General features: G+C 32.1%; 1 protein-coding gene across 13 annotated transcripts; it reads left to right on the forward strand.

The window, feature by feature from the left end:
• The first annotated feature begins 3,203 nt into the window (after nt 1-3,203).
• LOC145015324 (uncharacterized) lies at nt 3,204-9,840 on the forward strand. Of its 13 annotated transcripts, none has more exons than XM_078973784.1 (17): nt 3,211-3,414; nt 3,511-3,623; nt 3,694-3,741; nt 4,363-4,478; nt 4,572-4,673; nt 5,082-5,190; nt 5,284-5,383; nt 5,625-5,661; nt 6,342-6,396; nt 6,487-6,586; nt 6,663-6,747; nt 7,427-7,452; nt 7,555-7,647; nt 7,785-7,833; nt 7,992-8,046; nt 8,647-8,837; nt 9,508-9,840. In XM_078973784.1, the coding sequence occupies exons 9-15, from the start codon at nt 6,367-6,369 to the stop codon at nt 8,008-8,010; spliced, it is 402 nt and encodes a 133-aa protein (XP_078829910.1). In that variant the 5' UTR covers nt 3,211-3,414; nt 3,511-3,623; nt 3,694-3,741; nt 4,363-4,478; nt 4,572-4,673; nt 5,082-5,190; nt 5,284-5,383; nt 5,625-5,661; nt 6,342-6,366; the 3' UTR covers nt 8,011-8,046; nt 8,647-8,837; nt 9,508-9,840. The 13 variants fall into 13 exon arrangements, with proteins under 13 accessions (XP_078829916.1, XP_078829914.1, XP_078829913.1 ...); XM_078973781.1 differs by having other exon boundaries at nt 4,572-4,625; XM_078973783.1 differs by lacking the exon at nt 4,363-4,478.
• The last annotated feature ends 3,510 nt before the right edge of the window (nt 9,841-13,350 follow it).

Here is a 13,350-nt window from a genome sequence, read left to right on the forward strand (position 1 = left end):
AAACAACAGAGAAGATCGTTCAAATTCGTGAACGATTGAAAGCCTCTGGAGACCGACAGAAGAGCTACGCCAACAAACGCAGGAAACCTTTGGAATTCCAGGTGGGAGACCGCGTCCTTTTGAAAGTCTCACCCTAGAAGGGCTTGATACGCTTTAGAAAGCGTGGGAAGCTCAATCCAAGATACATAGGGCCTTTCGAGATTCTCGCTAGAATCGGCCATATAACTTACAAACTCAATCTACCCAACGAACTTAGTAATGTACATTCTACATTCCACATCTCAAACTTGAAAAAGTTTCTGTTCGATGAGACTCTTGTAATCCCACTCGACGAAATCGAGATCAACGAGAGCCTCAACTTCGTAGAAGAACCTGTAGAGATCATGGACCGTGAGGTCAAGCAGACGAAGCAAAGCTACATCCCAATAGTGAAGGTTCATTGGAACGCCAAGCGAGGACCGTAATTCACATGGGAGCGCGATGATCAAATGAAATTGAAATATCCTCATCTCTTTGCTTAGTTATTTGTAACTATTGTATTTGCTTAAACTTAATTTCGGAACGAAATTCCCTTTAACGGGAGGATGACGTGACAACCCGAAATTTTCATTCGGACAAACTCTAAAGTCAATCACTTCAATTAAAATTCAATTACATTTATAATAATTGTTAGCCAATTTAAAAGTCCGTTTGAGTGTTTTTAGTGTTTATTCTTTAAATGAACGAAGGAAATGAAGTACCGTCTCGGTTCTTGAAGTAGCAAACCCACCCAATGCACCCTAATAAAGAGTTCACGGCCAAACTTTTGGAGTTTGGGCCATAATCTCTCCCATTACCGTGAACTCATGCCTTAGGTACCTATAGCACTTGAATCAAAGTGTTTACATGTCCTAGGGTGTCTTAACTTGATTAATTAGTTGTTAATTGACTAATTAGATACATATATGTTTATTATATGTTAACTAGGACCATTGTGTGTGTTCAAGTCTTCACTTGACACCTAGCACCTTGTCCGACACTTCCGAACAAACCACTCACTACAGGTGAGTTCATACCCCTTAATTAACCTTTGAAATGCTTTTAAATGTTTTTAAATGCTTTATGGGGGGATACAAGTTGAACCATGCTAGTTATTAGATCAATCACATGTGATTAATAACTAGCATACAAATGGATTTTTCATACTTTAAACTGTTTTACCAAACAAATGACTTCAAACTGTTTATCAAACTATTTTACATGCCAAACTCTTTATAAAATTCACTTTTGTATACTAAACCTTTCTTGTACACTTTTCAAACTTATATATTGTTAAAACCATGTCTATTACATATATAGTTATATAAATAAGGTTTGAAGGACTTAGGAGAGATAACCCACTTTACCTCCTGTCCTTGTTTGGTTGTGGTCTTAAAGTACCCGGTTGTTTGTCCGAGTGTCGTTGAATCCTTAGTTATATATGATGTATATATGTATAGATATAAAGACTTTTATCTCAGTTCAGTACATTCAGTCTTACAACAAGTCTACTAATAAACTATAATAGGTATAGTTTAGGGTTATACTACTTACGACTTCTAGTTCAGTGAAGCATACAAGAGTCAGTTCATTCCTGAGTCATTACTTATTACTATGAGAACATATACAACAATACTAGGATGAGAACATATACAACTATACTATGATGAGAACATATACACCTATACTATGATGAGAACATATACAACGATACTATGATGAGAACATGTACAACGATACTATGATGAGAAACAATACATTACATAAGTATACTTTAACATAAATGTGATCCATTGTATCGGAGCATGCCTTCATTGTCATGGCCCGAGTTGTAACCAGAATCTCCTGGAGGGAGAGCGTGAGTTTGCGTATAGATCTATATTGGATTGACTATCATACACCTTGTTGTTAGCTATAACGGGACCTGCAGGTCTTCGGGTGCCAAATGTCATACCTTTTGACGACTTACATTGTCGTGTTTTCCAGTCGATAGTATGGTACAATTAATCACATAATACCTTGATATAAATCCGGTTTAAGGTAGTTAGTACAACAATAGTTAGTATAATACAACACTACAATACTACATTAATTTACCCTTTACATTTTTTTGGTGATCATTTCACTTAAATATTAATGTACAAACTATATTTTGATAATGATAGTTACCGTTGGGAAAATTACACACTTTTACAAGAAATAAACATACAAAACACTTGTGCCTTGGTAAAAGGCTACTTTTAGTAGAAAATATATGATTTTATAGGAGTTACAAACTTTTACAAACACTTACAAACATTCACACACTTTTGCTACAAACGTTTACAAACTCGTACTTCAAACAACGGTTCAAACATTTTGATACAAACATAGACACTAAATACTTATGAACTCACCAACTTTAATGTTGATACTCTCTTTCAAAATAACTTGTATTCTCAGGTTATCAGTAGACAGGTACCGATGCCAGCTTTTGAGAAGATGGAGTTGTGACATCCCCAAAATCACGGTCAGAAAAGACCGATTTCATTTATGTTTTTTAAAATAATTTCAGAGTAAATCATTTTGATTTAAAAGTGTTGCGGAATCTCTAAATATTATTAAAAGAGAACCTTTAATTATAAATTGAAGAAATCAAGACCATTGATTGTATTTCAATCCTTAATTTTCTACCTTTAGATTATTTGCTACATCATAATCAACACTAATCAATCGCCGTTAACTGCATCATCCAGGAAAATAAAATATATTTTTTCCTTGGAAAAGTTGTGATTTGAATTCCTGATCGTCTGTTTCGCTTACACCCTGTTCCCGAGTTCAATTTAAGGAGAGAAAAGAAGAGAAATGGGTGGAAGTGAGAGGAAAGTAAGAGAAATTGGTGTTCCCGAGTTTCATTAAAGGAGGGTAGTGGAAGGAAATGGAGGGATCACTTTCCCTCCTAACTTTCCTTCCGATTTGGAAGGATTTGGAGAGAAAGAACAAAATGTTTAACTTTCCTTCCATTTCTCTCCAACTCGGGAACACAAAAGACAAATTTCTTTTCCTTTCTCTTCTCTTCTTTTCTCTCCTTACTTTCTTTTCTCTTCTCTTATTTTCTTTGCTACAACTCGGGAACGGGGTGTTAGCCACATCCTTATATTATCTATATGAATAACAAAGAATGAAAGATCAAGGGCTAGATTTGATAAATAGAAGCACGAATGAAATATTCAGGTTGGATATGGAAAAATCGAAAGTAAGTCTTTGTATATAGTCGTACCCCTATGTCCTCTCTATGAACATCCACCGTCAACATCGCCACCATCCACCATCCGCCATCTGCAGCCCCTCACCATATCCTTTATTTTATTTCTCTCACACTCTCATCAACTCTCGCAATCTACTAAAATTCTTCAGGTTTTAAGATTCTGCCTCTCACCTTCAACGTTTTTCTTTCTTCTTATTGATGACCCATTCAAATGTTCACATATTTTGCACGTCGCTTGATTGCAGGTTTTAGGGGGTGGAGGAAAGAATTGTTTAACGAAGAAAATGAAGAAGATGGTTGATTGTTTTAGTTGGATTTCCCCTTCCCATTTCACATGTTCGTCATCTCATAATCTCAGGTATTCTACCAAATTATGCTTTTCAGACGTAAATCGAATTATGGTCTTTCATTTTGATTTTTTGCTTTAGAAACCCGTAAGGTTCAAGCCCTGAATCGAAAATTGAACCAATGTCAAGGTATGGATTATTCTTTGTTGTCTTCCTATTTTTTCTACAATTTAGAATTTTAAATCGGAAAATCTCCCAATCTCGCATGTTGATTTCTTGATTTTTCCATAAATTATTACCTTTTCCTCCCAAATCTCCAAACCCTTAAACGCCAACCTCATGGGATCAAAATTGACATAGAATAAGATTTACACACCTATTTTGTTCTGGTTTGAAAATCACAAACACAGACAACTCACAAATGTTATGATTTTCAATCGGAGAGGACCTTGTCCTATAGTTAGGCTGCAGAAAGATGTGGCGATATGTCCTTCACCAAAAGCTGATTTCAGTTTTAATTCTGCCCTTCTTGATTTGATCTCATAAAACCAGTACATCTCCTCTTTTCAATTTTATTTCCATTATTCGATATAGGTTGCAAGTGTAAAATATGATAATCAAGTCTTTTTTTGTTATGGGTTTGGATTATGGGTGTGGTATAGAATTTTTTTGGCATAATTAGGTTTTTCTGTCTGCAGTGAAGAAAAGGTTCAATTTCTCGCTTTTTTTTTTTCTTCTTAATTTTCTATCTGCAATTATACATGTTTTCAAGTTTGGTCCTGTGGATTGTTGGTTGTGTGAACTGTGAAGGAGGACAGGTTCTGATCCATGTTTACCCCACCAGTGAAACAATATTGGATAAGATATGGTCCTGTCATCTCCTTTAATCGTCAGTTACATCAATTAGACGTGTTGCATCTAAATATGTGTGTGCTTCAGATAAATATCAATAAACCCATAGAAAATGGTATTTTTAGCTTTGTATTTCTCATTAATCTTTTGGTTTCTTACAATTTCAGACTATAGATTTCTCAAGCTTTTGAGCAAACCCAACAAGTTTATTGTGCTCCATGGTAATCTGATGTAAAACCCACTCCCACTTGTAATAGTTACAAATGAAAGTAAGATTCTATGTTACACTAATAAATGAAAGTGCATTGCTATTTACTGCTAAGGTTTTGGTTCGAAAATCGAAGGTAAGGCCCGCTGATGGGGAGATGACTTACTCCAATAAGCTATACATTTGAATTTCTCTTTGACTTGATCAAGACAGATAGACTAACAGATATAGTCAACAGAAATGAGGCTTTCCTCCTTAAGCCCTAACTTTTTACACATTTGGCATCATATATTTTTTTCTTTCCAAATGTGCCATCATTTTTTTAAATATCTTGGCAACATCGTTTATCTAGAATAAACTTAATAACTAAAAAAAATGGTGTTTTCCTTTTACTTCCAAATTTCCCGTAATAATTATGATTAAATTTTTGTATAACTTACTAATATCTTTGTATGCTGGCTTGCTACAGGTCTAAGTATTTATGTTTTGAGATATCTGAGATGGGTATGAAGAGTTGTATGAAAGTTAGAGGCAACATGTAGAATTGAATTATGATGTGTTGCTCATTTAGGTTCAAGGTATGAATTATGATATGTGTCATGGCTTAAAATATGTGGTATCATGAATATTATTGATGATTGTCTTATATTATGTTATTGTTGTAATTGCAGAGTGTCTAAACCTCTCCAGAATCCCCTAAACATATGGAAAAATACATCTACACAATTAGTATGAATGAGTTTGCTTCAAACTATACTCCATTGAATCCAGGTATAAATAGTTTCAAATGTAACAAGGGTTAATATAGTAACTTGGTTTCAATTTAAAATTTTCAATCTATATGTGCATTTTAATGGTATATAGTGTTTTCAAAGAGTTTTGTGGCCCACTGGAATGTCATGTTAATAATTGTCATTTTCATATTTCTCATTTATGGTTTATGGATGTCTTTTAACGTTACAACTAAAATTGCAAATAAATGAATTCATTTTTGTTTATTTATCTGTTGCAGATGGTTTTGATGCTATAAAATGCAAAAAAATAGCAAGGTACATTGATAAACCACAAACTTTCTTTAGAGCATTTTTAATTTTAGCATTTTGTTTTGTTTTTATTTTAAGTTAACTTATTAAAATATTGTATTTTGAAAGTACAATGTCATAATTCGGTAGCATTTTCAAAGTATATACAAGCAACTAAATATGAAAAACCGAAAAAACCATTCTTATAAAATAATAGAAATTGGAGGTCAAAATGTGACCTATAAAGAGGTATGTTTCATGTAACCAAAATATGAAATACAAATGCAAAGGACCAAAGCAACTGTTGATGGTAATTTTTGTAATAAGTAACTTGAGTCTACATACATTCATAAAACTGATTGTAATAGCTTCTATAAAAGAAGTTATCTTGTATAAAAGAAGTTATCTTTTAAAAAGATTGTAGCTTACCTAGCTTGACATCAGAAATCAGCAAAACTTTAATGAGTTAGTTTTAATATGCATTTTAGTTTTTATAGCTCTCAGTTATGTCATTAATTAGTCACTCTTGATGTCTTTGTGAATTAATTGGTCTAGAATAAGAGCCTGTTAATGATACTATTCAACTTTTTTCTAGATGTTGTCTTCTTTTTATTTTCTGTAGATTTTTTTTACCTTTTTTATAATTAATAATATAAAATATCTTCGAAATGTGCTTTACCCCATCTGTTAAACTTTATAAATAACAGCGTGTGAAGGTGTATTGAATCAAAGATGATGGAAAATGGGATGATCAAGGGACTGGTCATGTCACTGTTGACTATTCTGAAAAATTTCCAGCTTTTTATACTTTTCAACTTTTAAAGACATTTGTACCCTCATTTTTTACAACAGAGATCTGAAGAATTGGGCTTGTTTGTTGTTGATGAAGAAGACAATGAAACCCTGCTAATGCACCGAATTTGCTCTGATGATATATATCGCAAACAAGAAGGTAGTTTTAAGTTTCAGAAACACATTCTATATCTTTCTTTTTTGTTAAATTGATTTTATTTTGTTCTATTATCCAGACACTATACATTCATGGAGGGATTCAGAGTTTTCAAGTGAAATAACTCTTAGCTTTCAAGAAACCACATGGTGCTCATACATATGGTACCTAATAAATCATATACCTTATCAACTTATGTATTTCTTTTCATTTTAATTATGCATATGATTCACAATACTCTTGTTAAAATTATATATATATATATATATATATATATATATATATATATATATATATATTTTATTTCTGGCAGAAACTTGGGAGCTTCATGGAGATGTTATTTGGTGGTCGTTATGTACTTCTTTTGATGTCATTTTTTTCCATCTACTGTGGTCTAATTTACAACAGATTCTTTTCTGTTCATTATCATATATTTGGTGCATCCGCATATAGATGTCGTGACCCCACGTGTATGTATATTTATTATTTCATTTTCTTTACCAAAAAAAGAAAAAGAAAAAAGTATTGCCAGCTGTCACTAAACAATCATTTTTTTTGTTTCCACTTTCCATCAACAATGATGCATATACAATTGGTTTAATCAAATATCATGATGCATATCCATTTGGTGTGGATCCTATCTGGTGTGGGTAGTCGTTCAGAGTTACCCGTTTTAAAATCTCTCAAAATGAAAATTTCGATTTTGCTTGGATGAATCTTGGAATCATGTTGAGCTACTTTAATTCGATTTTCTTTAACAACTCATTGGATATAAAGGTATATAGTACTTATATTTTATTTAAAATGTTTATAGATGAATTAATTTGTGGAACTAATTTTCAGGTACCAGTTTATCCCACAGACAGGAGGTTTGACTCTTTGACCTAAATCTTTATACTCCTATAGTTTTTTTGTCAAATGTTTTTTTTTTTCATTTTTAATTAATTAATTAATTTATTTCAACAAAGTAGAGGTTCAAAATCCAGGTGCTTTCATTGCAAATACTAAAATCCGTATGGTAGCTTCTTGGGAACCTATAGTCCTGGCAACAATTATTATCCCCAGTGAGTAAGCTCTCAAAATCCATAATTTTTTTTATTCCCAAATGGCAATTTGTATAAACGACTTAAATACCCTATTCTAAAACCTTGTTATCAACATTTTTAGTATCTAATTGAGATATTAACATGTAATGATGTAGGTGTCTTTGTTGCTAGAGAGAGTAGTACAACACTTGGACTAGGTTTCAGGTATGTGAATTCTTTTCTTTTTTTTATTGTAGATTTAAATTCACATTTATGCAATATAGTTTCATCTTTTTCCTATGCAACCAAGTGTTTTTTTTAGAATTTATATGAAGTATAACATTTTTGCATAAATTGGTAATAATCATAATTATTATTTGTAGGTGTGGGTTCTTAGGATGACTCTACATGGATGTTTTCCATCAACGGCTTGAGCAGGTTTTTTTCTTTTTCTTTTTTGGGATTTTAAAAAGGGAAAATTACATAAAAGCCATTACTTTTATCAACCTTTTAGCTAAAACGCCATTATGCAACATAGTTTATGTAAAAAAATTCATAATGGCTTTTCAAGTAAAATGTTGATAGTATAATGGTCTGTAATATGCCCTTCTAAAAAAATGAAATAAGACTTTATTAACTAATCAAATGCTTGATGGAAATTTAACTTGTATAAAATTTTATTTGGAAAGTATTATATGCATATTTGTGTTGTAATCTATTTTTGTAATTATATTTCATATTTATTCAAATTTTATATATTTATTATATTTTTTTACAGTTTTTTATATCGTAATTATTATCTTAAATTAGGTATGATTTTATCTATTTTTGTAATTATATTTGACATGTTATATTGATCTTATTTTCGATATCATACAATACATAAGACATGTTTGAAATTAGGAAATGATATTACATTCCAAAATATTTATGTCATATCAACATTAACCAAATTTATATTTCCCTGTCAATATAGGGTCTACAATTTTTTATTCCAAATCAATTTTCTCTCTAATTAATTATTTACTTTCATTTCAGATAATAATAATAATAGTATTCCATGGCAACTAAGAAATGCGGATCAGGTCGTATTTGATAAGGTTTCTAAAATTGATGCATCCAAAGGGTCTTGGAACCTACGTGTTAAAGTCCTCTTGCTTTGGAAGTAGACCAATAAGAACAATCATAATATGGTCGGGAGCCTAGACATGATTTTAATAGACCAGCAGGTACTGTTTCTACAAACTTTATTATTTAATCGACCATGTGTATGTCGATTTCTTTGAAGATAAATGTGTCGTCTTTCTACAAACTTTATTATTTAGATTGTCAAATTCTTATGTTATTACTTCAAATTGAATGTATTTTTTTTTTCCTGAAAATGGTATTCAAATTGCTTCAAATATGTGGTGATTTTAGTTCCCAATCCTTTCACTCAATATTACTTTTTATATAGCTCTATTAATTTTAATAATCAACTAAGTATGTTGATTTCTTCTTATTATTAATCGTGTCATGTTTCTACAAACTTTATTATTTAAATTGTCAAAATTTTATATTATTGCTTCAAATTTTATGTATTTTTGCATAAAAAATGTATTCTAAATGCTTTTTATATGTGGTAGAAAAATATGTATTTTTATAACTTTTGAAAGGGTTCTTGCTGATGTTTTTTAAATGATCACCAAATCATGAACACCATATTCTAAATGATAATGGTACTCCTATGAACAAGCCAAATAAGGTGGGAAACTGTCTCATATATATTTCCATAGTCAAACCCTATGCCCTCTTTTTAATATATTTTTCATTCATTTTCATGAATTTGTGCAAATATGTTATGTTTTTCATATTTTGATTTTGTGCATAATGACAATCTTGATGTTGTTGATCTTGAAGCTTCAACACCATCATCCAGTACGGGGAAGCATCATATTGAGATTGAGGCCAACATTGACTCTTTGGAGTGGTCATCTTCAAAAGGTGGCGCTGTTCCTGCTACCTTGAAGATCCCAAAGATGGAAAAATTGGACTAATATTTTGTGTGTCGCACTTTTACATTTCATCTTTTACAGACATTTTGTTTTTAATATTTTGTGTGTCACACTTTTAACTGTCTGTTTATGTTCTTTTGGTTGTTTTTAAAATTTTATTGGGTTGCTACTTGGTCTGAACGTGATGATATTCATGTTATTTATGACAATTTCAAGTTATTGAATTGTTTTGATTTAATGAGTATTTTTTTTTCTTTTTCCTTCGTTCATCATTTGATTTTGTAAATTAATTATATGTACATTATTATTCGAAATAAAGCATATATATATATATATATATATATATATATATATATATATATATATATATATATATATATATATACACACACACACACACACGCACACGAAAATTAATATTTTTATCATATATGCTATTTCACTTACTTTTATTTTCTAAATGAAATTTAAATTTTATTTGTATAAATATACATTGTTTGCATATCGTAACAAAATAAAATCATAGTATAAGTATTCAAAGTTGTATTTTTCTGTATTGCATTTATTCTCACCATAATTATATGCAAGATTTTACTTAAAAGTTTATGTTTTTTTCATCTATTTCCCATAAATTTTCTTTTTTTTTTTTAATTATTATGTGTTCCCCGCGTTTAACGCGGGTTATAATCTACTTTGTTCCTAAAACAAAACATGATAAAATAATATTTATCAAAGCATTTCATCAAGAAATGCATTTTCATTATATAATTAAAACCCGGAGTGTCATGTTCCGATACAGACCATAAAGCATAAACGATAACATTACAAGTCATTCAACAAATATATACATATACAGACTTGTAAACAAAACAACTCGATGATTCATCCATCTTACGCCCTTGCGCCACTTCCTGTAATACAAATAAAACTGAGTGGGTTAGGCTTGGAAGCCTGGTGAGCATATAGGGTTTTCAACCCACAATAAATAAATTATATTTAATTTCACCAACCAATCACTATCCCGATTACCCATTCCCTTTATCCTCACTTTACGTCCCTAAAACAACATCTATCTCAAGGGACCTAATCTAGGATTTTCATCGGGACGGACATTACTGCTAAGGGGTTTCCTCAACAATAGATATCCTAAAAGCAACCATGAGGGGGATAGAGTACACCGGTGAACACATCGTTTACAACACCTACAGGTTATGAACCTGCTAGCGTTCCACGAGACTGTCTAGAAGGAGTCTGTGGTCATTATCCATACTCCGCTGAATAACTAGGTCAACAACAACAACATCGAGGCCTCTCATCTGTTTATTACACACCAACTATCTACCCATGTTCTACCCAACATATTAGTAGATAAAAATATATATTTTTATACATAGTTTAAAACCTGTATAGCATTTTCATCCAATACATATTTCACATAACAGATGAGGTATACCCACATAACACGTATTTTATAGAAAACAAATCAGATCTATGAGATTGAAGAGAGTGAATATACATTCACGTACATCACAACAAATTATACACATAACACGTATTTCGTATAAAATACTTCATAATTATGCATTAGAAGAAAGTAACTACACACTCACTTGACCAAAAGATGATCGGATAGCACTACGACTTGTAGAAGTAGTAATCCTCAGCAGATCTGGAAGATCTCTACAAAAATCGAACTTCTCGCAGACAGAGCTTCGGCTCGGAAATCGCACTTCTCGGGATCTTCGGGGTTCGAAACTTGCTTCGGGGTGCGGGAATATTACCGGGGCTTCGGGGTACTTCTGGCACGCAAATCGACGCAAAACGGGAGAGAGAAGAGAGAAAAATAGCAAAAGAACTCGGCAGCCTCGCATCCTATTTATAGGAGGCTGGAGCCTCGGAGTACGCGGGGCGTACTGCTTCCGAAACGTCACTGCATGCGTCATCCGAAATGTCGACATACCTCGGTGTACGCGGGGCGTACTTCGGATGAGTCCGATGACTCGTCTTTGGATAATACCGGGATTTAATAATTAAATTTAATTATTAATTATTTAATAAACTTCGAAAATTCATATCTTCTTCATACGAACTCCGTTTTCGACGTTCTATATATCCACGTGAAGGTGAGACTACGCTCTACAACTTTCGTTTAGACTCCATCGGCTAATTTTGACTTTATTTTTATTATTTATTTTTAATAGGCCGGGACATAAAATTTCGTTATAAATTCATAACTTCTTCGTTTGACGTCCGTTCTTGCCTAACTTTTTATCGCTTCGATACTAACAACGAGATCTTCGATTCTCGTTTAGATCACTAAGACTAAATATCGCTCTAACGTAAATTTCACTTTTTACGTCATTCAGCGTTGTCGGTTCTGTCGCGAAACTTCGACAGGTCATAACTTCTTCGTTATATCTCGGATTTCGGCATTCTTTATATCTTCGGAAACCTTGTTTCAACTACTACAACATTATCCAAAGATATCAAGTTTATTTTACATTTAAATTTTGACGCTTATTTTTATTCTTAATTAATCAAACCACATAATTAAGCAATTAAGCACAAAACACATAATACTCAAATAATACACTTCTATTATTTCAAAACGGGTTACAAAGGTTAACCTAGACTATTATATCATCATTAATGACAGGCCCAGAAACACAGGCGTTACAATTGCATGCAAGAATCATCTTATATTTTGATTCATGTTTTGGTGTCTTATATACTACAGAACACACTTGTATTAAAATTATATATTTAATGCAATGAATGATGTTGTTTACTTGTTTACTATTATACTGTGTTGTGATACTTTACATGACGTCGTTCGCCTCAGAACGTTTCCGCCGTTCTTGGTTTTGGGGTGTGACAGAGAGGCAAAATGGAAGACGACAAAGGGAGCAACAAAAATCGTAAGGAAGAAGACAAATGTATAAAACCAATGATCTATGGAGATTTCCTACCTTTTAGAAGTAAAGGGTAAAATGGTCCATTTTGTTTTTCTTTTAATTTTAATGATTTTAAAATATAAAAATGGATTATTAAATATTACAAACTATTAAAAAAATTGATTTGGGTAAATCCGATATTTAAGAGATTAAAAATGACATATGTGATATTTAAAGTTTAAATGGGGCAAACATAATATTTAAACGTTTAATAAGGATATATACGAAATTCTCTTTTAATAAAGTAAAATGATCTTATTATAAAAACTTAAAAGTAAATAAAAAAAATACAAATTTTGTTACGAAATGACACCGTCATTTTATAAAATACAATGCCATTTTTTCAGAAAAATAAATCGCAATTCCTATAAGATTTTTTAAAATTGTTTCACAATTTGGAGAATTTTTACATGTCACCAAATTATACATCACACTACCATCATCACCATCGTCCCACCACCATTAATCAGCACCATCCCACCACCGTCAACCACCATTTACCGCCAACTTCACTCTAGATATGTGAAGGTGCTTTTCTTTCAGGCATTTCAACGAGCACCTCTTCTCCCCATTTTTCTAATCCGTTTTAGGTACCACGACGAACACATAACTTCACAATAGGCACCAAAACCCTCTGCCACCACCACTATCATCCGCCACCACAACCACAACCACCACCACCACCACCAAATCGTCTACTACCACTAGCTTATTCTAACAAGATAATGAATTTAAAACAACTGAAAGTCACCAAACCATGTTTTCTTCCACTTGGTTTTCCAACAGAGCAAACA

This window comes from Lactuca saligna, chromosome 9, assembly GCF_052625555.1.
Source record: "Lactuca saligna cultivar CGN05327 chromosome 9, ASM5262555v1, whole genome shotgun sequence".
Taxonomy (NCBI): Eukaryota; Viridiplantae; Streptophyta; class Magnoliopsida; order Asterales; family Asteraceae; genus Lactuca; species Lactuca saligna.